At 35.7% G+C, this 23,983-nt stretch overlaps 2 protein-coding genes and 1 pseudogene across 2 annotated transcripts; 1 reads left to right on the forward strand and 2 right to left on the reverse strand.

The window, feature by feature from the left end:
- Positions 1-411: 411 nt before the first annotated feature.
- LOC136067631 (F-box protein CPR1-like) lies at positions 412-3,071 on the reverse strand. The gene is made up of 2 exons (XM_065773795.1): positions 1,810-3,071; positions 412-831 (listed from the first exon to the last, which is right to left on the reverse strand). Exon 1 carries the CDS (start codon positions 2,996-2,998, stop codon positions 1,820-1,822), a length of 1,179 nt encoding a protein of 392 aa, XP_065629867.1. The 5' UTR covers positions 2,999-3,071; the 3' UTR covers positions 412-831; positions 1,810-1,819.
- A 2,820-nt stretch (positions 3,072-5,891) lies between these two features.
- Positions 5,892-6,974, reverse strand: LOC136067651 (F-box protein CPR1-like). Its single transcript, XM_065773826.1, has one exon. The coding sequence runs from the start codon at positions 6,972-6,974 to the stop codon at positions 5,892-5,894; it is 1,083 nt and encodes a 360-aa protein (XP_065629898.1).
- Positions 6,975-12,644: 5,670 nt separating this feature from the next.
- Positions 12,645-21,513, forward strand: LOC111990749 (G-type lectin S-receptor-like serine/threonine-protein kinase RKS1; annotated as a pseudogene).
- Positions 21,514-23,983: the final 2,470 nt, after the last annotated feature.

Genomic DNA, 23,983 nt, shown 5'->3' on the forward strand with positions numbered 1-23,983 from the left:
AGAAGTAGAGACTTTGCTTTTTGAGTTGTCAATCCAAGAATTTGGATCCTTTTATCAAATATCTTTTCATTTCTTCCCTTCCATATTGGTCAAGAAAGACAAGCCAGTAGGAACAATATGTTTCGGCTATTGCTTCATCTTTGCACAATTTATCTTTTGGAGTAGCCACAGTTGAATTTGAGTTATATCTGATCTATTTATTAGAAATTGAAGAGCATTGCCAAACCAAAATCCTATCTTTTTTCCTTAAAAATAAAAAATGGACAACAATATTTTGTCATATTAGATATGCAACAATACTGGAATTATTAAGTGCATAAGTTTCATAAAAAAAATTTTAAAAAAAAATAATAATAATCAAACAAACAAACATTGGCATGATGAGAAAACAGATAAATATTCTAGTAGACATGAATAATCCAGCCTCTCTTATATATAGGTAGAAATGAGTCCAACAACTGGAAAGTTCTCCAACCTTTGATGTTGCTCAAATCTTCAATAACTTGCAAAATTGGATTGCTTTACTAAATAGATTACATTCTAAAATTAGAAATAAAGGTTCCAAGGGAAGAGAGAAATCTATACAATCAATAGGAAGGAACAGAAACAACCTTCCATATAAAATTGATTGCCAAACAAATGACATGCTTTCCCCAGAAAAGTATCATCCTAGTCAAGTGTGTCAGTAATTTTCACAAATGAAATGGATAGATAGTCGCTGAAATGCTCCCCCCCCTGCCCCTCTCCTTTCTTTTGAAATGGTGAAGAAAAAAAAAGGGACAATGATGACGTATACCATGAAAACAAAGCCACCAAGCAGGTTTGCAGGCCCTGTAAAAACAAAGAGTAAAAGGTTCACCATATAATTCAAAAGAATGTCCAGAATGATATGCAAATAAGAAAAGAGCAAATACATTCCTTAGTCTCAAGGCCTTACTTATAATTTTATTTACTAGCATTTCTATGCTAATCAGTCTTTGAAAAGACTTATGAAGTTAAGGACCTCAGAATCACCTTATGATGAATAAGGAAAACACCCTAAGGCCTAATCTTTTCTTTTTTAAAAAGGAATTAATAACATTGGCATGATGAGAAAACAGCTAAATATTCTAAATACTCATTTCCAAAATGATGATGGCCTAAAAGTTATTTCCTAACTATAATTAGTATTTACACCCTTAATAATTTTAAGAAAAAAAAATGTCAGCATTGAAATTTGAAAACTCTCATATGCACGCAGTCATGAGCCCTTGTGGATGCTTAATAACACCACAACAGCTAATATGTCATGGTAGATGCACTAAGCATCTAGCCATATAAGACCTAGTTAGAGAGAAAGACAACTTTTGAAAGATATAGTGAAGTCCACAATCACCTCTTTATCCTTCTTACTTTTCATTTATTAATCATTCAATCACTCCTTTCACCAACAGATTAAGACCCTCTAGTGTACTTTCATTCCTGGCATAGACAAAGACTAAGACTAACACATGTTAGCAATGCATGAAATTTTTTTATAAAGTAAAAAAAAAAAAAAAATTATCCCAAAAAAATTACATGATCAGAGATTTATATTATAAAAGAGGAGCAAATAAAATCTACAATAAAATGCATATCACTCAAACAATGATCTCAATTCTCAAGTCCTACACGAAACGTCACAGAGTTGTCCCCTATCATTCACAACCACCACTTTACTAACACTCGAATTCTAGTCTGGTCTTTGAAAGATTTATGCAACCAAAAATGGTAAGACACCAACAATAAGACAGACAATTAAGGAAACAAAAATGAATTAGTTTGTTTTACCTATTGTTCTTCAATATCGACTGTCCACATTATCTCCATCAAGCAGAAGAAGACTCCCGGTGCAAATTGCCGTCTGAAACACATAGGGAAGCTTCCGAATCTTAACCTTCCTCTGTGTTTTAATTTCTGTGTCAAACCAAATAAGAAAAGTACGACCCGAATAGCACATCTCCATGAGAATCTTTTTGCCATTCTTGGAAAACATTAAAGGATTGAAACACTTGACATTCTTAAACACTCCATCATACTCAATTTTATAAACCCGAGTCCAAGAACTCCCTTCCCCATATTCTTCCATCAACCAAACTTCATTATCCTTCTTTTCAAGATTCACAATAAAACATAGCTTTCCATTCAATACTTCCAAACACGCTTCCAAAAACCCTTCCAAACACGCTTCCAAAAACCTCTCCGCCCCATAGGTTGGTGGTTGGCGCGGCGGCGTTGCAAAGTCCTGGAATTTCTCATTGGCAAGATCGAAAGCAAGAATCATCACCGGACCCTGCTTATTCTCAGCTACTAACCAATGCAAAGCTCCATTCACCGACACTGACTTGGAAGATCTTTTCCACCCCTTTTTGGGCCATTGCTCTTTAATATTTTTCCACGACTTTGATTTAAGACTATACATCTTAACATCAAACCCTCTATTTAAAAATTGTACGACCCTCAACACCTTATAATCGTCCTCACGAGTATCGTAGCCGAATCCTAAAGCGATCGTAATACTAGGAAAAGGTTTTTCTAACGTGGGCAGCTTCCTGTACCTACGTATCAGTGGATTCCAGATAGCGAGTTCGCCCTTATTACTACGCACGAAAACCAAACCGTGGATTTGTTGGGTGGACATGTTTACACAGAGTGGTAGTGGGGGGTGGTGAATTTTCATGGGCTTGCCGAACTGATCGTCGTTTGGGAAGGGGACGGAGAAGTAATCAAATGGAACGGTGGCGTGTTGTTGGTGAAGGATGAGGGTGCGATCTGTGTTGGACTCGATGGAGCGACGGAGGTGGAGGTTGATGAAAGCATGACTGTGGATTAGAGCGTACCATTGCTTGGAAACGCAGAGATAGCGTGAGAGAAGTTTCACTGGTAATCGAGAGAGTATCTCAGTGATCACATCAAGCGGAAGATTAGACATCGCGGAGAGGATTGTGGTAACCTGGCCAAGGCCGATTTCGCTTTTCATTTATATTTATTCTTTTTTCTGGTTTTTACATATATAGTTTTTTTTCCACATTGAAAATTGAATTCTAATGTGATAAGGATTGCTAATCTAGGTGATTAATACTTAAAGTCCTTAAAAGTCGAGGACATATATTAATTGTTATCTAACTATGAGGCGAGATTGAAGGTTTTTAGTTAAAATAAAACTCCTAGTCCTGAATCGTTTAGGGCTAATTAGATTAGAATTGTTGTACACTTATACTATTAAAAGTGCTTGATTTATTTTTTATTAGAATTTTTTAATGAGATTAAAGATCTAATTAAAAGTTATAGGTTCTAATGAGATTAGAATCCTTTTATCTAGTTTGATTAGAAGTTTTTAATAAAATTAAAACTCTGGTCAATTTCTCTTTTCAATTATTCTGTTTTTCTGGTTTATGTATATACTCAGGGCTTCTTTATGCAATATATGGTTTGGTGGACATTTTAAAAGCCCAATCTTGGTGTATAAGCCCAACCATGGTCGTGAGGCTGAGAAAGGACTATATTTATATTTGGGTTTGCAAGCAGTGTAACAGATATGAGACATATGACACTTTTTTTTTTCTTTTTTTTGTTAATAATGATTTTAAAATTCGTTAATATTTGGTTTGTGTTATGTCCACTAGCAAGAGGAATTGCTGATTCACGAGGCAGAGGAGTAAGCAGAGGAGTTGCTGAGTAGGATTTTTGTTAGGATTGTTTTATTATTTTTATTTGAATATGTTTTAGGATAATAATAGCAATCTGAGTTGTTATCGGATTGAAGTATTAAGAGTTTGGCTAGGAATAGTGTTTATCCTTATCTAGGTGTTGGGTGGTTTAAGGATGTTGGAGTTGTTTTATTTTGAAAAGCTATTTATATAGCTTCACGGCATATCAATAGAATTATCAATCAGAATATTATACAGCAATTTGCTATTGGGAGGTCTGGTTTTTCCTCGAATTAAAACCATATTTACCCTCTTGATCAGGTCCGTTACAACCAAGAATCACCATAGCTCCTCGCGGCAGACGTGGTGGAAGCCGTGGTCGAGGTGGTCGTAACAGTTTGGAAAAATATTATGTGAACTTATTACATTTGGTTGTTTCTCTCTTGAACAATAACAAAACCTTATTTCTAAAATTTTTCAGTTGACTTTCATTTGGGCTTTGAAGTATTAAGGTTTTATCATGGTCAAGTTGTTTGATCAAAGATCGAACGACCATGAACTTTCAATCAGTCTTAGGATTTGGTTACTTAGTGTGTTATCTAGTTGAAGAAGTTCACAAAATACTACTAAGCAGAATTGTCACTTTCTGCATATACATACAAACAGGTCAAGTGAATTGGGCTTAAAATGGTTCAAATGGCCAGAAAGCTATTATGTGCGTTAGAATAACATAATGTACAATTTACAAAACCACTATGTATGGACATTAGCATAAGGCATTGTAAAATAACATAAGTGCCAAATTTTGCCCAATCAATCCAAAATAACACCAACATCAACTTATACAGCTGTTGTGCAAAATGTACTTTTGCTTCAGCACATGTGCAAATATACATAAGTATTGCCATTGTGCATTTTAATTTTGTATTTTTAAGAGATTGAAAAGAAGGAAAATTGAGTCTTTTCATGTGATGTCATCCAAAATAAAGGCAGAATTGACAACATGTGCAAAGTGTAACATAAGTTGTAATTTATGGTGCTAGCTACGCATTTTGGAATTTTAGGTTATAAAGTGTAATTTGGAGTATAATTCAGGACGACAAAGTGTAATTTCTCCAAATAATATAGAATTTATATGTTTCTAAGCTGTCTTAAATTTTAAAGTATTCTTTTTGAACCGAGGGACTAAGCTAATACCTATAAAACCTTTCTTATTATTGTTCTCGTTTTTACAGTGTGGAGTACAAAGCTTTTTTTTGGATGAAATTCTCAAATGGCTCCTAACAAGAATGATATGGACTAGAAATTATACAATTGTTCCGGCATATAATGTGAGCCAATAGAAACCATCCATGATCGGAACGATTGAAGAATGAAAGAGTATTTTAAATGATGATATAAAAATCTTCGCTTACATCAAAAAATTATTAGTATTTTGGTCTGATGAAAAAAAGTTGTCATTATGAGCAAATGATGTGCATGAAATATATACAATAAAGTACCATTAGATTTGCAAAGTTAGCCTTATTTTTATATTATTTTGTCACTAATTATATATTATATTTGTTTTATGGAAAATGAAGGCTATTCACGATGAGAGGCTGAACAAGTCACAAGTTGAATGCCAGGTGGGCCAGGTCGATTATAAAGCCAACACAAGAGAAGAGAGCTTGCCATGAAGTAAAGATTCAGCCCAAAGAAGTAGAGCATCCAGCCCAGGCGTGAATTCAAGAAGAAGCCCAAGATGCAATCCAATATGGATGAAGTTTGGATGAAGTTTGCTAGGAAAGAAACTCTTACAATCAAGCAATGAGGTGTCCGTATCACAAAAGAAATACAAGTCAGCGTGAAAGTTAGGCCACGAAGTCCCCTTGCATGCGCGTGGCTTGGAAATATGAATTCCTTATTCTGATTGTATTTGGATTATAGCATATATAGCGGGTAAGGCGACTATTTTCATATATATAAGCCTTTAGGTCAATTTGTGTAAGAGGGATTATGAGGGCTGAATATATAGAGAGCTGCGGCTACCTCTTACATGACAGTTATTTTTAATTATTTTTCTAATTTAATGTTTAGTATTTTATTTCAATTACCATGAGTAGCTAAATTTATAATTAAAGTTGAGAATGAAATCTGTTAAGAATTATCAGTAATATTTATGTGATTTGATTTTTCCTACAATAGTTGTTCTTTAATGATTTAAATTGTTTTTGCTTCATATCATTTGACTAAGATGGGATTAACATAGGGAAGCTTCCGAATCTTAACCTTCCTCTGTGTTTTAATTTCTGTGTCAAACCAAATAAGAAAAGTACGACCCGAATAGCACATCTCCATGAGAATCTTTTTGCCATTCTTGGAAAACATTAAAGGATTGAAACACTTGACATTCTTAAACACTCCATCATACTCAATTTTATAAACCCGAGTCCAAGAACTCCCTTCCCCATATTCTTCCATCAACCAAACTTCATTATCCTTCTTTTCAAGATTCACAATAAAACATAGCTTTCCATTCAATACTTCCAAACACGCTTCCAAAAACCCTTCCAAACACGCTTCCAAAAACCTCTCCGCCCCATAGGTTGGTGGTTGGCGCGGCGGCGTTGCAAAGTCCTGGAATTTCTCATTGGCAAGATCGAAAGCAAGAATCATCACCGGACCCTGCTTATTCTCAGCTACTAACCAATGCAAAGCTCCATTCACCGACACTGACTTGGAAGATCTTTTCCACCCCTTTTTGGGCCATTGCTCTTTAATATTTTTCCACGACTTTGATTTAAGACTATACATCTTAACATCAAACCCTCTATTTAAAAATTGTACGACCCTCAACACCTTATAATCGTCCTCACGAGTATCGTAGCCGAATCCTAAAGCGATCGTAATACTAGGAAAAGGTTTTTCTAACGTGGGCAGCTTCCTGTACCTACGTATCAGTGGATTCCAGATAGCGAGTTCGCCCTTATTACTACGCACGAAAACCAAACCGTGGATTTGTTGGGTGGACATGTTTACACAGAGTGGTAGTGGTGGGTGGTGAATTTTCATGGGCTTGCCGAACTGATCGTCGTTTGGGAAGGGGACGGAGAAGTAATCAAATGGAACGGTGGCGTGTTGTTGGTGAAGGATGAGGGTGCGATCTGTGTTGGACTCGATGGAGCGACGGAGGTGGAGGTTGATGAAAGCATGACTGTGGATTAGAGCGTACCATTGCTTGGAAACGCAGAGATAGCGTGAGAGAAGTTTCACTGGTAATCGAGAGAGTATCTCAGTGATCACATCAAGCGGAAGATTAGACATCGCGGAGAGGATTGTGGTAACCTGGCCAAGGCCGATTTCGCTTTTCATTTATATTTATTCTTTTTTCTGGTTTTTACATATATAGTTTTTTTTCCACATTGAAAATTGAATTCTAATGTGATAAGGATTGCTAATCTAGGTGATTAATACTTAAAGTCCTTAAAAGTCGAGGACATTTATTAATTGTTATCTAACTATGAGGCGAGATTGAAGGTTTTTAGTTAAAATAAAACTCCTAGTCCTGAATCGTTTAGGGCTAATTAGATTAGAATTGTTGTACACTTATACTATTAAAAGTGCTTGATTTATTTTTTATTAGAATTTTTTAATGAGATTAAAGATCTAATTAAAAGTTATAGGTTCTAATGAGATTAGAATCCTTTTATCTAGTTTGATTAGAAGTTTTTAATAAAATTAAAACTCTGGTCAATTTCTCTTTTCAATTATTCTGTTTTTCTGGTTTATGTATATACTCAGGGCTTCTTTATGCAATATATGGTTTGGTGGACATTTTAAAAGCCCAATCTTGGTGTATAAGCCCAACCATGGTCGTGAGGCTGAGAAAGGACTATATTTATATTTGGGTTTGCAAGCAGTGTAACAGATATGAGACATATGACACTTTTTTTTTTCTTTTTTTTGTTAATAATGATTTTAAAATTCGTTAATATTTGGTTTGTGTTATGTCCACTAGCAAGAGGAATTGCTGATTCACGAGGCAGAGGAGTAAGCAGAGGAGTTGCTGAGTAGGATTTTTGTTAGGATTGTTTTATTATTTTTATTTGAATATGTTTTAGGATAATAATAGCAATCTGAGTTGTTATCGGATTGAAGTATTAAGAGTTTGGCTAGGAATAGTGTTTATCCTTATCTAGGTGTTGGGTGGTTTAAGGATGTTGGAGTTGTTTTATTTTGAAAAGCTATTTATATAGCTTCACGGCATATCAATAGAATTATCAATCAGAATATTATACAGCAATTTGCTATTGGGAGGTCTGGTTTTTCCTCGAATTAAAACCATATTTACCCTCTTGATCAGGTCCGTTACAACCAAGAATCACCATAGCTCCTTGCGGCAGACGTGGTGAAAGCCGTGGTCGAGGTGGTCGTAACAACTTGGTATCAGAGCAGGTTATGGAGGAATCGCGCATCGATCGTTTGGAGGCGGAGATAGGCTCTATAGCAGCAGGGCAAGACAGGAAGTTCCGCGAATTACAGGAAACATTGATGCAGGCGATAACGTCCATGAATACCCGATTGGATCAAATATCGGGCAGCCAAAGTTTGGGACGAGGAGAGAGTTCACACGATGGTGGGGGGGTCTCGGCGGTTCAATTATAGAGGCTCTCGTGACTCCACTGAGTCTTATGGCGCGGTAATTCCAAGAGTCACTAAAGTTGATTTTCCTCGCTTCAATGGCAGTGAAGACCCAACGAGTTGGATTTGTCGAGTGGAGCAATTCTTCGAATTTCAGAAAATTGCCGAGGAAGAGAAGGTTCCGTTAGCGACGTATCATCTAGAAGGCGAGGCACAGTTGTGGTATCAGATACTGAAGGAAGAAGAAGGGGAAGTTACATGGTTCACGCTCAAGGAAGGGCTGAATTCGAGGTATGGGCCAACGGAATTTGATGATTTTTTTGGAGATCTTACTAGGCTTAAACAGGTTGGTTCGGTACCAGAATATCAAAGCCAATTCGAGAAACTCCTCAGCCGAGTGGGGAAGTTGAATCAGTCTCAACAGGTTGCTTGTTTCATTGGTGGTCTGAAGGAAGGTGTGAGGATAGATGTTCAAGCCATGAAACCACCAACATTGTCTGCAGCAGTAGGTTTGGCTCGGCTCTATGAGGTTAAATATCAGAAGCGATCCAGCTTCAACCTTGAGCCGAAAAAGGCTGTATCAACAAACTCAACAGTCACTAGTCGCCCACCTTCATCTACTCCCGCCATTCGAAGATTGTCACCAACGGAGATGAAAGAACGTCGAGATAAGGGCCTTTGCTTCAATTGTGACGAGAAGTTTGCTCCTGGGCATCGGTGTAAAAAGCTTTTTTTGATTGAAGGGTGCTGGCCAGAGGAGGATAGCGGTGACGAAATTGGAGATATCGAAGAAAAGGAAGACAGTGACGAATTGGAGATTGCCTTGCATGCCATGGCAAGTTCCCCGGCTCCTCAAACCATGCAAATCCATCGGGTCATCAACCAACAATCACTGGTTGTGCTGATAGACTCAGGGAGCACCCACAACTTTATTGAAGAGAGGTTAGCAAAAAAATTGGGATTGACATGTAACATGGAAGAACGGTTTAATGTAAAGGTTGTGTGTGGTGAACGGATCTCATGCAAAGGAAGATGCACTGGAGTGCAAGTTCGGATACAAGGGGCTACTCTTGATATAGATTTCTATCTCTTACCGTTAGAAGGATACGAGGTGGTTTTGGGAGCACAATGGCTTCGAACCTTGGGGATGATTGAATGGGATTTTTCTAAATTACTCATGAGATTCCAATATGGTGGGAAAAGAATTTCCTTGCAGGGAATGACTAACCCACACAAGCAGATCGATGGGAGTAAGGTGGAAAGAATACTGAAAGGGAGCAAGCATGGTGCTTTCATACAATTTCACGCCATTGCCATAGGGGAGAAGGAAAAAATGGCCGACACCCTCACAGATCAGAATCTCATTAGCCTCATCAATTCTTTTCAAAATCTTTTTAAGGAGCCCAAAGGTCTACCACCATCACGAGTTCATGATCATTGTATTCCATTGGTACACATTTCTATCTCTTACCGTTAGAAGGATACGAGGTGGTTTTGGGAGCACAATGGCTTCGAACCTTGGGGATGATTGAATGGGATTTTTCTAAATTACTCATGAGATTCCAATATGGTGGGAAAAGAATTTCCTTGCAGGGAATGACTAACCCACACAAGCAGATCGATGGGAGTAAGGTGGAAAGAATACTGAAAGGGAGCAAGCATGGTGCTTTCATACAATTTCACGCCATTGCCATAGGGGAGAAGGAAAAAATGGCCGACACCCTCACAGATCAGAATCTCATTAGCCTCATCAATTCTTTTCAAAATCTTTTTAAGGAGCCCAAAGGTCTACCACCATCACGAGTTCATGATCATTGTATTCCATTGGTACACGGAAGCGGACCGGTTAGTGTAAGGCCATATCGGTATCCTCACTTTCAGAAAACAGAGATAGAACAACAAGTGGAAGAGATGCTCAAGTCTGGTATCGTGAGGCCAAGTAACAGTCCATATTCATCACCCGTCTTGCTTGTCAAAAAAAGCGATGGTTCATGGAGAATGTGTGTTGATTACCAAGCACTTAATCGCATCACAGTGAAGGACAAATTCCCAATTCCGGTTATTGATGAACTCCTAGATGAGTTGCATGCCGCGAGGTATTTTTCTAAATTGGATTTGCGCTCCGGTTATCACCAAATACGGGTCCATCCTCCTGACATTTCAAAAACTGCCTTCCGCACTCATCATGGGCACTATGAGTTTCTTGTGATGCCATTCAGACTGACCAATGCGCCATCTACCTTCCAATCCTTAATGAACGACATTTTTAAAAGGTACCTTCGAAAATTTGTATTGGTGTTTTTCAATGACATTTTGATATATAGCAGTTCTTGGGAAGATCATCTGCAACATGTCAAATTCATTTTAGACATCTTGCGGAGCCATACTCTGTTCTTAAAGAGGGAAAAATGTCAGTTTGGGCAAACACAAATCAAGTATCTAGGACATTTGATAGATGTAGAGGGGGTATCGGTGGATCCGCAAAAGGTGGTTGCCATGATGGAGTGGCCGAAACCCAAGACTCCAAAGGCCCTTCGAGGATTTTTGGGGCTCACAGGTTACTATCGAAAATTCATTTGCAATTATGGGAAAATTGCGTCGCCACTAACCAACATGTTAAAAAAAGATTCTTTCGCATGGACTCTTGCATCGGAAAGGGCCTTCCAAGATCTTAAGGAGGCGATGACGCAAGCACCGGTGTTGGCTCTTCCTAATTTCGCAAATGCATTCGTGGTAGAATGCGATGCTTCAGGGAGCGGTGTTGGCGGAGTTTTAATGCAAGAGAGGCGACCCATTGCTTTTTTTAGTCAAGCACTACAGGGGAGGAATTTATTACTCTCTACGTATGATAAAGAAATGTTAGCCTTGGTGTTGGCTGTTTAGAAGTGGAGGCCATACCTCCTTGGTCGAACCTTTATAGTGAGAACCGATCACCGTAGTCTTAAATTTCTATGGGACCAGAGGATCACAACGTATGCTCAACAAAAATGGTTGTCCAAGTTGATGGGATATGATTTTCAGGTCGAATACCGGAAAGGAGCAGAGAACGTAGTGGCTGATGCACTCTCAAGAAAGGAAGAAAAGGCAGAGTTGGCGGCAATCTCCACTCCCATTCCGAGATGGCTTGATACCATTAAGGAGGAGGTGCTTACCAACTCGAAATTGCAGCATCTTGTCAAGCTTGTTCAAGAAGGGGAGGCGGTTGGTCCATGGGAATTCAAGGAAGGAGTGTTATTTTTTAAGAGTTGGATTTATCTCAACTCGGATTCTCCGTTACTTCCAGTTGTCATCCAAGAGTTTCATTTAAGTACTCATGAGGGCATACACAAAACATTACAGAGGATCCGATCAGTCTTCTATTGGGTGGGAATGAAGAAACAAATACAAGAATATATTCGCCATTGTGACGTGTGCCAGAGACATAAGACGGAATGTACCAGCCCAGCCTGTCTTCTCCAACCTTTGCCGATTCCCACGAAGGTATGGGCTGATATCTCAATGGATTTCGTGGATGGTTTGCCCACTTCAATGGGTAAATCAACCATTTTTGTGGTTGTGGATCGGCTTTCCAAGTATGCCCATTTTATTCCCATTTCTCATCCATACACAGCTCAGAGTGTAGCCAAAGAATTTTTTGATCATGTTTTCCGATTGCATGGGCTGCCGGAATCGATAGTCTGTGATCGTGACCCTGCATTTACAAGTAAGTTTTGGGAAGAGTTGTTTCGCCTTAATGGGACTAGCTTTAATTTCAGTTCTGCTTATCACCCACAAACGGATGGGCAAACGGAGGTAGTGAATCGCACGTTGGAGATGTACTTGAGGTGTTTCTCTAGCCCTCGGCCCAAGGAGTGGGCTAAATGGATAGCCTGGGCTGAATATTGCTACAATATGAGCATCCACACCACCACCAAAAAGACCCCATTTGAGATTGTGTATGGCAGGCCTCCACCAACTTTACTGTCATATGTTGCAGGAACAGCTCGAAATGAAGCAGTGGAGAAGGAATTGATAGCACGAGATGAGGTTTTGAAGGAGCTTTGTGAGAATATTCGGTTAGCACAGTCAAGGATGAAGATTTATGCAGATCGGAAGCGCAAGGAAAGATCATTTGAAGTAGGGGAGTGGGTGTACTTGAGGTTACAGCCTTACCGCCATTCATCTGTGGCCTTGCGTTGGAATTTGAAGCTTTCTCCTCGGTTCTTTGGCCCTTTTCAGATCATACAAAGAGTTGGTGAGGTTGCCTATAAGCTTAAATTGCCGGAAACTTCCAAGATCCATCCGGTATTTCATGTTTCCAACCTCAAGTCGGCACTTGGTGGTAATGACCAATAGGGTACGTCCTTACCAGAAATGGATGGGAGCAGTGGTGTTGTGGGTCCTCTCCCACAAGCTGTTTTGGATAGGCGAACTCGGAGAAACAAAGAGGAAGTTTTGATCCATTGGCAAGGGCTGTCACCAGCAGAGGCTACTTGGGAGGATACACACACAATGAGGCTTCGTTTTCCTGATATCACCCTTGAGGACAAGGGTCAAATTTAAGGGGGTAGGAATGTTATGTCCACTAGCAAGAGGAATTGCTGATTCACGAGGCAAAGGAGTAAGCAGAGGAGTTGCTAAGTAGGATTTTTGTTAGGATTGTTTTATTATTTTTATTTGAATATGTTTTAGGATAATAATAGCAATCTGAGTTGTTATCGGATTGAAGTATTAAGAGTTTGGCTAGGAATAGTGTTTATCCTTATCTAGGTGTTGGGTGGTTTAAGGATCTTGGAGTTGTTTTATTTTGTAAAGCTATTTATATAGCTTCACGGCATATCAATAGAATTATCAATCAGAATATTATACAGCAATTTGCTATTGGGAGGTCTGGTTTTTCCTCGAATTAAAACCATATTTACCCTCTTGATCAGGTCCGTTACAACCAAGAATCACCATAGCTCCTCGCGGCAGACGTGGTGGAAGCCGTGGTCGAGGTGGTCGTAACAGTTTGGAAAAATATTATGTGAACTTATTACATTTGGTTGTTTCTCTCTTGAACAATAACAAAACCTTATTTCTAAAATTTTTCAGTTGACTTTCATTTGGGCTTTGAAGTATTAAGGTTTTATCATGGTCAAGTTGTTTGATCAAAGATCGAACGACCATGAACTTTCAATCAGTCTTAGGATTTGGTTACTTAGTGTGTTATCTAGTTGAAGAAGTTCACAAAATACTACTAAGCAGAATTGTCACTTTCTGCATATACATACAAACAGGTCAAGTGAATTGGGCTTAAAATGGTTCAAATGGCCAGAAAGCTATTATGTGCGTTAGAATAACATAATGTACAATTTACAAAACCACTATGTATGGACATTAGCATAAGGCATTGTAAAATAACATAAGTGCCAAATTTTGCCCAATCAATCCAAAATAACACCAACATCAACTTATACAGCTGTTGTGCAAAATGTACTTTTGCTTCAGCACATGTGCAAATATACATAAGTATTGCCATTGTGCATTTTAATTTTGTATTTTTAAGAGATTGAAAAGAAGGAAAATTGAGTCTTTTCATGTGATGTCATCCAAAATAAAGGCAGAATTGACAACATGTGCAAAGTGTAACATAAGTTGTAATTTATGGTGCTAGCTACGCATTTTGGAATTTTAGGTTATAAAGTGTAATTTGGAGTATAATTCAGGACGACAAAGTGTAATTTCTCCAAATAATATAGAATTTATATGTTTCTAAGCTGTCTTAAATTTTAAAGTATTCTTTTTGAACCGAGGGACTAAGCTAATACCTATAAAACCTTTCTTATTATTGTTCTCGTTTTTACAGTGTGGAGTACAAAGCTTTTTTTTGGATGAAATTCTCAAATGGCTCCTAACAAGAATGATATGGACTAGAAATTATACAATTGTTCCGGAATATAATGTGAGCCAATAGAAACCATCCATGATCGGAACGATTGAAGAATGAAAGAGTATTATAAATGATGATATAAAAATCTTCGCTTACATCAAAAAATTATTAGTATTTTGGTCTGATGAAAAAAAGTTGTCATTATGAGCAAATGATGTGCATGAAATATATACAATAAAGTACCATTAGATTTGCATAGTCAGCGTGTAAAGTTAGGCCACGAAGTCCCCTTGCATGCGCGTGGCTTGGAAATATGAATTCCTTATTCTGATTGTATTTGGATTATAGCATATATAGCCGGTAAGGCGACTATTTTCATATATATAAGCCTTTAGGTCAATTTGTGTAAGAGGGATTACGAGGGCTGAATATATAGAGAGCTGCGGCTACCTCTTACATGACAGTTATTTTTAATTATTTTTCTAATTTAATGTTTAGTATTTTATTTCAATTACCATGAGTAGCTAAATTTATAATTAAAGTTGAGAATGAAATCTGTTAAGAATTATCAGTAATATTTATGTGATTTGATTTTTCCTACAATAGTTGTTCTTTAATGATTTAAATTGTTTTTGCTTCATATCATTTGACTAAGATGGGATTCTAGATATGAGTTCAATCATATTTTTCTCATGATTTAGGATTTGTCTCAGTTAATTGAATGCTTGGTTTATTATTTCTTGATTTTAAAATTTGATATCTCTTGTGATTTGTTTAGCTACAGATACAATTGACAATTTGATTTTATACCTAGGAAGCAAAGAAGAGCATGCTTTAGATATTTACATAGAAGTTTTAATGAAAATATTTTCCATGATAGCAAGATTGATTTCTAGATTATTATGCAGTAGTTGGGAAAAATTATTGATCATAAATATATGCTGATATGACTTGCAAGACGGATTCCAAAACCTTAATTCTTGTCTCTAGATTGTTTACATCTCTTTACTGCATAATATTATATCTTTGCTTAGTTTAATTATTTTTTTAGTTTATTTAATTTCAAAACAACCAATTTTTATTAAACTAAATTAGGATTAATTTGGTTAAGATTTAATTAACTTTCCTACGTTCATTCAAGTTCCTGTGGGTTCGACCTCGTTCTTGTCAAACTATACTTTGGTACGATTCGTACACTTGTGAATACTTTAAAATTTCACAACAGCAAACACCATAAGTTAAAACTCTCACTCTCTCTCTCCCTCTCTCAACCAAAAAAAAAAAAAAAAAAGGTAAAAAGCTAAAAAAGAAAATTTAGCCAATACGCCAAATCACTCATCAGGGGCAAAACCAAGAATTTTTTCTTGGGAGCAAGACTAAACTATTATTTTGAATCAACATTCAGAAAAAACTTAAAGAACTACAAGAGCATTATATCTTTCTAAATCCTTTTGAGAATACAATTTTTCTTTTAGTTTGCAATACACATGTATAAAAATATTCAAAAAAGAGCTTAGCATCTTGACCATAAAGTGGAAATGTGGCATTATGCTACAAGAGTAAAACATTTGGCATCAAATTTAGCTCCTCTTTTCTATCCAAAAAAAAAAATTAGCTCCTCTTTAAATAATCGAATGACTAAACATACCAATATAACAAGAAAATGTATTCATCAACGAATAATCAATTGGCTTTATAAATTTAAAAAAAAAAAAAAAACTAAAATCATAAGCTACAAGATAAAATAAATGGAAATTGAACTGAAATATAAATATAAAAAAAAAATATAAGAAAATTTTTGTGCCTCTCAAGATTTACAACTACTTTCCCTTAAGTTCAATTAAGAAAAATCTTTATTAAAAAAAAAAAAAAAAACAGAAAGTAATTGAATAAGAATGTGACTATGAGATTACTAAATTGTTTAAAGTCAATGAAGAGTGAGACTAGAAAAATTGCACCAAGATGAGACTTTTTTAGAATTGAGTGGTTGATGGCTGAAAAGTAAAGTAATGAGAAATGGAAATTAATTACTAGAGTTGAATGAAAAAGAAGATAGTAAAAATAAAATATAAAAAATAAAAAGGAAGTGTTGATTTGCTAGCCAAGTGTAGTGGCTATATGTGTTTGGGAAAGCAATTTTGACGCTTGAAAAAAATCTTGGGTGAGACGGGTGAATGCGCCCGTCTCACAAGATAACATCTCTGAGGCTTGAAAGGGACATGGATAGGTAGGGCCATGCCGTAAGGGAGGCGGGGCAAGCAATTTCCTTGATGGAGGGCCAGCTTATAAGAAAAAAAAAGCATATTTGTAGGGGCCATGGCCCCCCTATTATACACACAGTTCAGCCCCTGTCACTCATTCAAACAAGTAACAAAGATGTTTCCCCCCCAAAAAAAAAAAAACAAGTAACTAAGATAGTATATACGTGCTAATTAAGTTGAAAGTCGTGCATATTTGTCAAGGTTTTTGTTTCTAAGTCCCCGGTTTGACCTTACTAATTGAAAAACCATGGCTACCTCTAAGGCTTGTGTTGAAGAAACTTTGTTTCCACATACGACACAAAAGAAATAATGTAAAAATCTATACAATCAACTCGGACAGCGAGCACCTAAGATAGAAAGAGAGAGTGACTGGAGATAGAATTTGTGTTTTTTTTTTGTGTGTGTGATGTATAACCCCTCTATAAATTAAGACTTGAAGGAGACCTCTAATTAATGAGAAATTATCAATTTCTCCTAATTAAGTGCTCCATTTTCTTCAATTTATCCACTAATCAAGCATGTCTCATGTCAGTGGAGGGATTCCATCGGATTCGCTATTTCGTAGTAAGTTTAAGGTAATGGTCAACTCGTCAAGGCCTTCAATCACGGTCATAAAAGGTCCCCCAACACATGTAGCTTTGTAAATTAGTTGTGCTCAGTGAAAGATGATGTATTTCTTACGCAACTTTGGATGGAAAATTCATACGGAAAACCTCATAATGGTAAAAAACGTGAGGAACCAAGGGCTTTTGAAATATTATCTAATCAATACTTACCTAGTAAACACTGAAATAATTCATGATATTAGATTTCTTTTCATTTTTGTTGTTAAATCACCGATTATACCTGTTCTTAGTCCATACATGCTTACATCAAGATTAGGAACCCAAACCTCTTTTCTAAATAGTTTACTGGAGTGTGGATGATAATTAATAAATTGAAATTACATGCACACACATTCACATGCCCTCCTTTTGGACTTTCATGTCTTATATAGGATGAGTTTGGTTCAGTTTTTTGTAAAAGTGCATAATGAAAAAGTTGAGTTTTTAAAAAGTGCATAACAAAAAAATACATTTTCAAAAAACTGAGTGTTTGGTAAAAGTTGTTAAAAAATGTTTTTTTGAAAAAACTGAGTATTTAGCTAACACTTATAAAAGTGGCAGTTTGAAGGGTAAATTACCAAAAAGGACAATGTATATATAAGGGAGTTTATTTCATACTTTTTTTTTTTTTTTTTTGTAATGTGAGTTTGTCATACTTAAATCAACTATTTTATCATACCTAAATCAATTTTTCTCTTTCTAAGAAAATTATTTTTTTCTCATCAATATTAGCTAATAATAAACTACCACTTAAGATTTATTGTGAATATATTGTGAAAATATTGTGATAACTAATATGCAACAAATGCAAATCAAAACATAAGCCAGATAAAACTATACAAAGTACAAACATCTTTCAAAGTTTCAACTAATAGACCCCATAGCACTCTTAATAACAGAGAAAGACACTTAAATGATTATATAAATTCCATTTTTGTATTGAATTCTTCAAATTTTTACAAGAAGCAATGATGAATCTAATGAACCAGCTATAAATTCCAATTTTGGATGATTCCTTTTGTTTTTTCATGGTAGAACATTTGGGGGAAAACTTAGATAATGCGCATTGGACTCCCCAATTAAATCCAAACATATAGTTGCATTAAAATTAGTTGCTCTTGGAAAAGATAACATTGTTTGTGTTTTATTGGTTAATGCAATCATGTGTTTGAATTTAATTGGAAACCTAGTTTATTGCATCTAAGTAGATGGTATAATGAAGCAACCAAGACAATTTTGAAAGGAAAAAGTTTGACTCCAAACATGTTTGGAGCTATTTTGCTTCAACCCATGACCATGAAGAGATCATCCATGTATAATTTTAGTCACACGACTTTTTAAATGAGTCATGTAACTTGATTAAATAATACACATGAATAGTCTTATAAATCGCCACGTAATGAGTTGGAAAAGATACTCCAAACATGTTTGGAGCCAAACTTTGATCATTTTGAAAATACTAGACTTGAACTTTTTGCCTTTCAACCTATGTATTCCTTATGGCTTGTTTGGAAGTTTAGAGAGGGAGGAGAGTAGAGGGGAGTAGAGGGGAGGGGAGTAGTGGGGAGGAGAGTAGAGGAAAATGATTCCCTTCCACCTTGTTTGGATGTTTTTAAAATTAATAAAGGAGAAGGGAGTAATTAGCCCTTCCTCTTGTGTAATTTTGTTAATATAATAAGGGTAAATTAGGTAATTTACTTGGTTAATAGTTTATGTACTCTACTCTTCCTCCAAATCTCTCCAATTTGGGGGAATTAAAAATGAAGGGCTAGAGGGAGTTGAAACCCCTCCAAACCCCTCCCCCTCCTTCCTTAAAAAACTTCCAAACAAGGTAATTAGATTACTCTCCCTCCCTCTACTCTACTCCCCCTCCTTTTTTAAACATCTAAACAGGCCATTAGTGCATTAGATCATTCCATCTGCATATTCCCTTATCTACCATACATAAATGCAAGGATCTAATACCAAATCAAGTGAAAGAATACACATAGAACACATGGTCACGCATTCCATCTGACTTCTACAAAAAGCACATAGGAGATCACCATTGTAGGTTTGTACCTGATTTTGCAAGCCGTTCTTAAGTAGGCAACTTGTCCTTCACAGCCAGCAAAAATATGAAGGAATACTTCCTCCTTTCAATTAAGGCCTTCTTTTTTCTTACTTCACTCCACCACTGAACTGCAATTCGTCCTTCACTACCAATCAAATTAGGAGGGAATGCTTAGAAATGGCTGCTTTAAACTTACACCAGCTTCCACCATTCAACTGTGCCTTTCTTACTTCTTATTACAATTCAGGTTGAATTGCATGTGAATTTTCTAGATTTAGTTGGAATTCAAAGCATTGAGTCGTTTTAGTTAATTCTCGTACATGGAAATAAGCATGTATAGTAGATCTTTTGATCTGGTAGGTTTCCAAGTCCACTGCACATCTTTTAGAATGCTTGATATTTTTGCAAACGTAGAACTTGCAGTATAATAGACCATCCTCTGGGCAAAATCGGGGGATCAAAACATCTTCAAAATGTCAATTACCAAGCCACATGAATATTACTCTACCCTTTTCAACTAAAAACTTGATGAATATCCTAATATTTTCTACAGCCTCACAGTAGCCTCAAGGAACTTTCATTACCTTGAAGCACATACCTCTAAGAAAAGTGATTTTTAAATTGTTAGAGGTCAAAAAAAAGCAACCAAGTGGGATTTCCCATCAATGAGGAACTAAAAGTTATAAACTTAAATTCTTCCTCTTATTTTCCTCTATTTCATTCTTTTCTTTTAGTTATTTGCTTAGTTTCATTAGATAGGGCTTTTGTATGGGAATTCATGATTGGAGAAAGGTAAAAGTTTGGCTCCAATCATGTTTATAGTCTTAGGCTTCAACCCCCAATAGAAAGATAACACATTCTTGTCATTTGTAGTGACAAGGACATGTGTCATCTTCCTATTGGGGGTTGAAGCCTAAGGCTTTAAACAATGTTTGGAGTCAAACTATGTCCTTGGAAAAATATGGTAACTTACATTATTTGTAACTTATTTTATGACAAGGGAAGAATCAAAGCATTGCTTCCCATTTACCAAACCTTGAAGACTCTCCAAGTAAAAGGGACCTCGATGGAACTAGAAATTCAAACTTTCTTGTGTTTGATCTAAAAACCATTATTGCAGCCACAGATAACTTCTCCATGTCTAACAAGCTTGGCAAAGGTGGTTTTGGCTCAGTTTATAAGGTAGTCTTCTTGTACAAGTCCCAAAAATTGTTTAATCTTATTTCAACTATGTAAATGGATTAGAAAGGACATCCTGAATGTTTAGGGGTATTCATTGAGCACGAATTTGTTAAATGAAATTAGGCTTGCCCAAATAATACACTAAGTTGAATTTCTCTCAACAATTGTGCACTATGACAAAACGAAATATGATTTTTTTTTTTTTTTTTTGATATAATGAAATCTAAAATTTAATTTCAGGGTTTACTACAAAATGGGATGGAAATAGCATTGAAAAGACTATCAAAATATTCAGGACAAGGAATAGAACAATTCAAAAATGAAGTTGCACTAATCGCTAAACTCCAACACAGGAACCTTGTGAGAATTTTAGGTTGCTGCATTCATGGAGAAGAGAAGATGTTAGTCTATGAGTACTTGCCAAATAAAAGTTTAGACTCTTTCATCTTTGGTATGTCTTCTTTTCACATAAAATTAATTTATCATCACCAGAAAATGGTCCTCCAATTACAAACATATCAATTCCTACTAGTGAGATTATATACATAACCAAGTAAGCACAAATGCAATCTAATCCAAGTTCTCACTTCTTCATTTAGACGAAACAAAAAAGTCATGTTTAGATTGGGAAAAGCAATTTGAGATTATTTGCGGAATTGCTCGAGGGATCTTATATCTTCATCAAGACTCAAGATTAAGAATTATCCATAGAGATTTAAAGGCCAGCAATATTCTACTCGACAATACTTTGAATCCAAAAATTTCAGATTTTGGTATGGCTAGAATAGTTGGGGGTGACCAAATTGAAGCAAATACAAATTGCATCGTTGGAACATAGTAAGTTTGCCAAATAGAAAAGATATATTTATAGTTTTTGCCCAATTACTTGACTAACGTTTTCATATCTAGAAAGAGTACAAATTGCAGACTTCTCTAAGAAAAATATCTAGAATATCTTTATAATTCTTTATTATCTTATGTTACTTCTAATGTAATACGCCATGTTCATGCCCAATGGAACATCTTTAATCTTTTTTTTGTTAAATAATGAGCAAGGCTCAATGGATTCTTTTTCATTGTTTTATGCAGTGGTTATATGTCACCTGAATATGCAATGCGATGACTATATTCAATAAAGTCTGATGTATATAGCTTTGGGGTTTTGCTATTAGAGATAATTATTGGTAAAAAGAACAGTACTTGTCATCCTGATGGTCCTCCCTCAAATTTGATTGGACATGTAAGTACAAGTGCAGACAATGACTGCTAAATTTGGCTTATATTATTTAGCCTGATATGATGAATATATTGTTAGCAGATTTGGGGCCTATGGAGAGAAGGCAAAGCAATGGAAATTGTTGATCCATCACTAGGTGAGACATACCCTGCTATTGAAGTTACATAAGATTGACTTACTCGAAATCTACTCTACAAACTACACTATTATTTTCTTGTAGAAACCTAATATGTATAATCATATATTACATCATTGCAGAAAAGAAGAAACTGTATAATACGACACAAAATTTCCTATCAAGTGCTTTTTAAAAATTAATACACCAAGAATTAAATGCGTATGTGTTTGTGTGGATAACTTCATTGGTTTTCCAGACAAGATGTCCAAAGAAGAAAAATAATTATGAAATCTATCCGGATTTAGAAAAGGAACACTAATTGCATTATGTACAAGTAAATTTTAATTTGGATTTCAAGGTGTTATAATCAAAATGGAATAATTGCCTTTTGAATTGTGTTGTTAAAGATATGCTAGACATATTAGCCCAATGTAATAGGCCCAAACCCAGGGCCGGTTGAAGCTATAGGCAATTTAGGCCATGGCCTAAGGCCCCCTACTTGTAAGAGGCCCCAAATAATAATAATATATTATATAATATTACTTCCTCAACTTAAAAAAAAAAAACCCGTCCGTGAACTGACATGAAGGCTAATCCCAATTCCCATCATCTGCAAAAAAAAAAAAGAAGCCCCGTGAACTGACATGAAGGCTAATCCCAATTCACATCATCTGAAGAAAAAAGAAGAAGAAGCAAAGAACTGTTTCTCACACTGAAGTGAGATTATTCCCATCCCCAAATCTTTTGCTTGCAGAAGAAAAGATTGCAAAAGGTAGAAATCTTTAGCTTAAAGGCAGAACCGCAGAAAGAAGAAACAAATAAGAGAAGGCATTAAAAAAAACACTCTCACTCTCTGACACCCTCTATCTTGATTCTTGAAAAAAAAAAAAAAAAAAAAAAAAAAAAAAAAAAAAAAAATTTTTTTTTTTTTTTTTTTTTTTTTTTGAAGAGGAGTTGCTGTGTTTTCAGTTTAGTTGTACTCTTTACTCTTTTTTGTTTGTTCTTTTAAATTTAGAATTCTCCTTTACTCTTTTTTGTTTGTTCTTTTAAATTTAGAATTCTCTAGAAGGCTATCTGGCTATGGAATGGTCCGAATGGACCCCTTAAAGATTTAAAGTATGGATTCTAGATTTCTCTAGTCTTACACTTTTTTTTTTTTTTTTTAAATCAGATTTAGTGGGATGGAGCCATGGAGGGATAGTGGGCTCCAGGCTGGTCTTAGACTTAGTCTTAGTGTGGATCAAGTTGAGTCCTACACATTTTGCTAGTGGATTGGTCTTAGGGGATCTAATTAAGTTGAGTCCTACACATTTTACTTAAAAAAAAGGTATAATGCTACACAAAAAAAAGAGTATTGATAACCAAATTATAAATTTAGAATAATTTGCTTTGTATTAATATTAATTTTAATTTTTTTGTGCAGGTTTAAAGTGTAAAGTGATCATATTAAGTAAAGTTGCAATTGTGCATTTGATAAACCAGGTTCTATTGTTTTATACATTAAATTTATATTATTCTAGTTAAATTGTAATTTTTTTTTATTATAGATTATGTTTCATTTATTCATAAATATTTTTTAATTACAAATGTCTACTTGAATGCAAAAATTTAATTAGTAATTTTGCCTCTCAAAAGGCAAGAAAAATAAATTTTAATTGAAAAAAATATATGAATTTATAATTAAATATAATAGAGGACCCCATTTGAAGCTTTCGCCTAGGGCCCCCAAATTCGTTGAGCCGGCCCTGCCCAAACCCATACTTATTTGTACTAGTAGTCTAGAATTTAGTCGCCTATATATACTCATATTATGGTTCATTGTAATATAGGTTATTGTACTACATCATCCTCTCCTTCACAACTTAATTTTGGCAAAGACTAATAGGATGACTAAATTAAACAAAGTTGAAAGTTAAAAGACTAAATTGAATGAAAGTGAAGTTAAATGATTGAGTTTAATTTTAGGCAATGTTAGAATATGCAATAATCTATAATTCATCCAATTTCTATTAAACTTCCGAAAAATCTAATGCATAATTGCATACTATAAGTGGTTCCACACTTCCACCACAGGGGGAGCTCCTGCAATCTATACTGATTCATTTATGATCAGTTTACTACCTTGTTACCTACTCTGTGGACATGGGCTTACCGAACAGTTTTCAAATCTTTGGAGCTTTTGTAGCAGCCGACAACATGGTCCATAACCAATGGGCCACAAGAAATGTCCATAATATTGTGGTCTCCTAGTCCAGCCTACAAAATCCACATATGCCGTCCTCCATTTAGGTCCTATCACGCATACTTGTTTTTGTTGGTAGAGTCAGTGCAAACTCACCGAAGGAAAGGAAATGTTTTACTTTACCTTATCCAGCACTTTGCCAC

Source organism: Quercus suber, unplaced genomic scaffold, assembly GCF_002906115.3.
Source record: "Quercus suber isolate HL8 unplaced genomic scaffold, Cork oak 2.0 scaffold_80, whole genome shotgun sequence".
Classification (NCBI taxonomy): Eukaryota; Viridiplantae; Streptophyta; class Magnoliopsida; order Fagales; family Fagaceae; genus Quercus; species Quercus suber.

Bases quoted from the DNA above. Each gene is read 5' to 3' on its own strand.
- LOC136067631 (XM_065773795.1), bottom strand. From the start codon at position 2,998: ATGAAAAGCGAAATCGGCCTTGGCCAGGTTACCACAATCCTCTCCGCG.
- LOC136067651 (XM_065773826.1), bottom strand. From the start codon at position 6,974: ATGTCTAATCTTCCGCTTGATGTGATCACTGAGATACTCTCTCGATTA.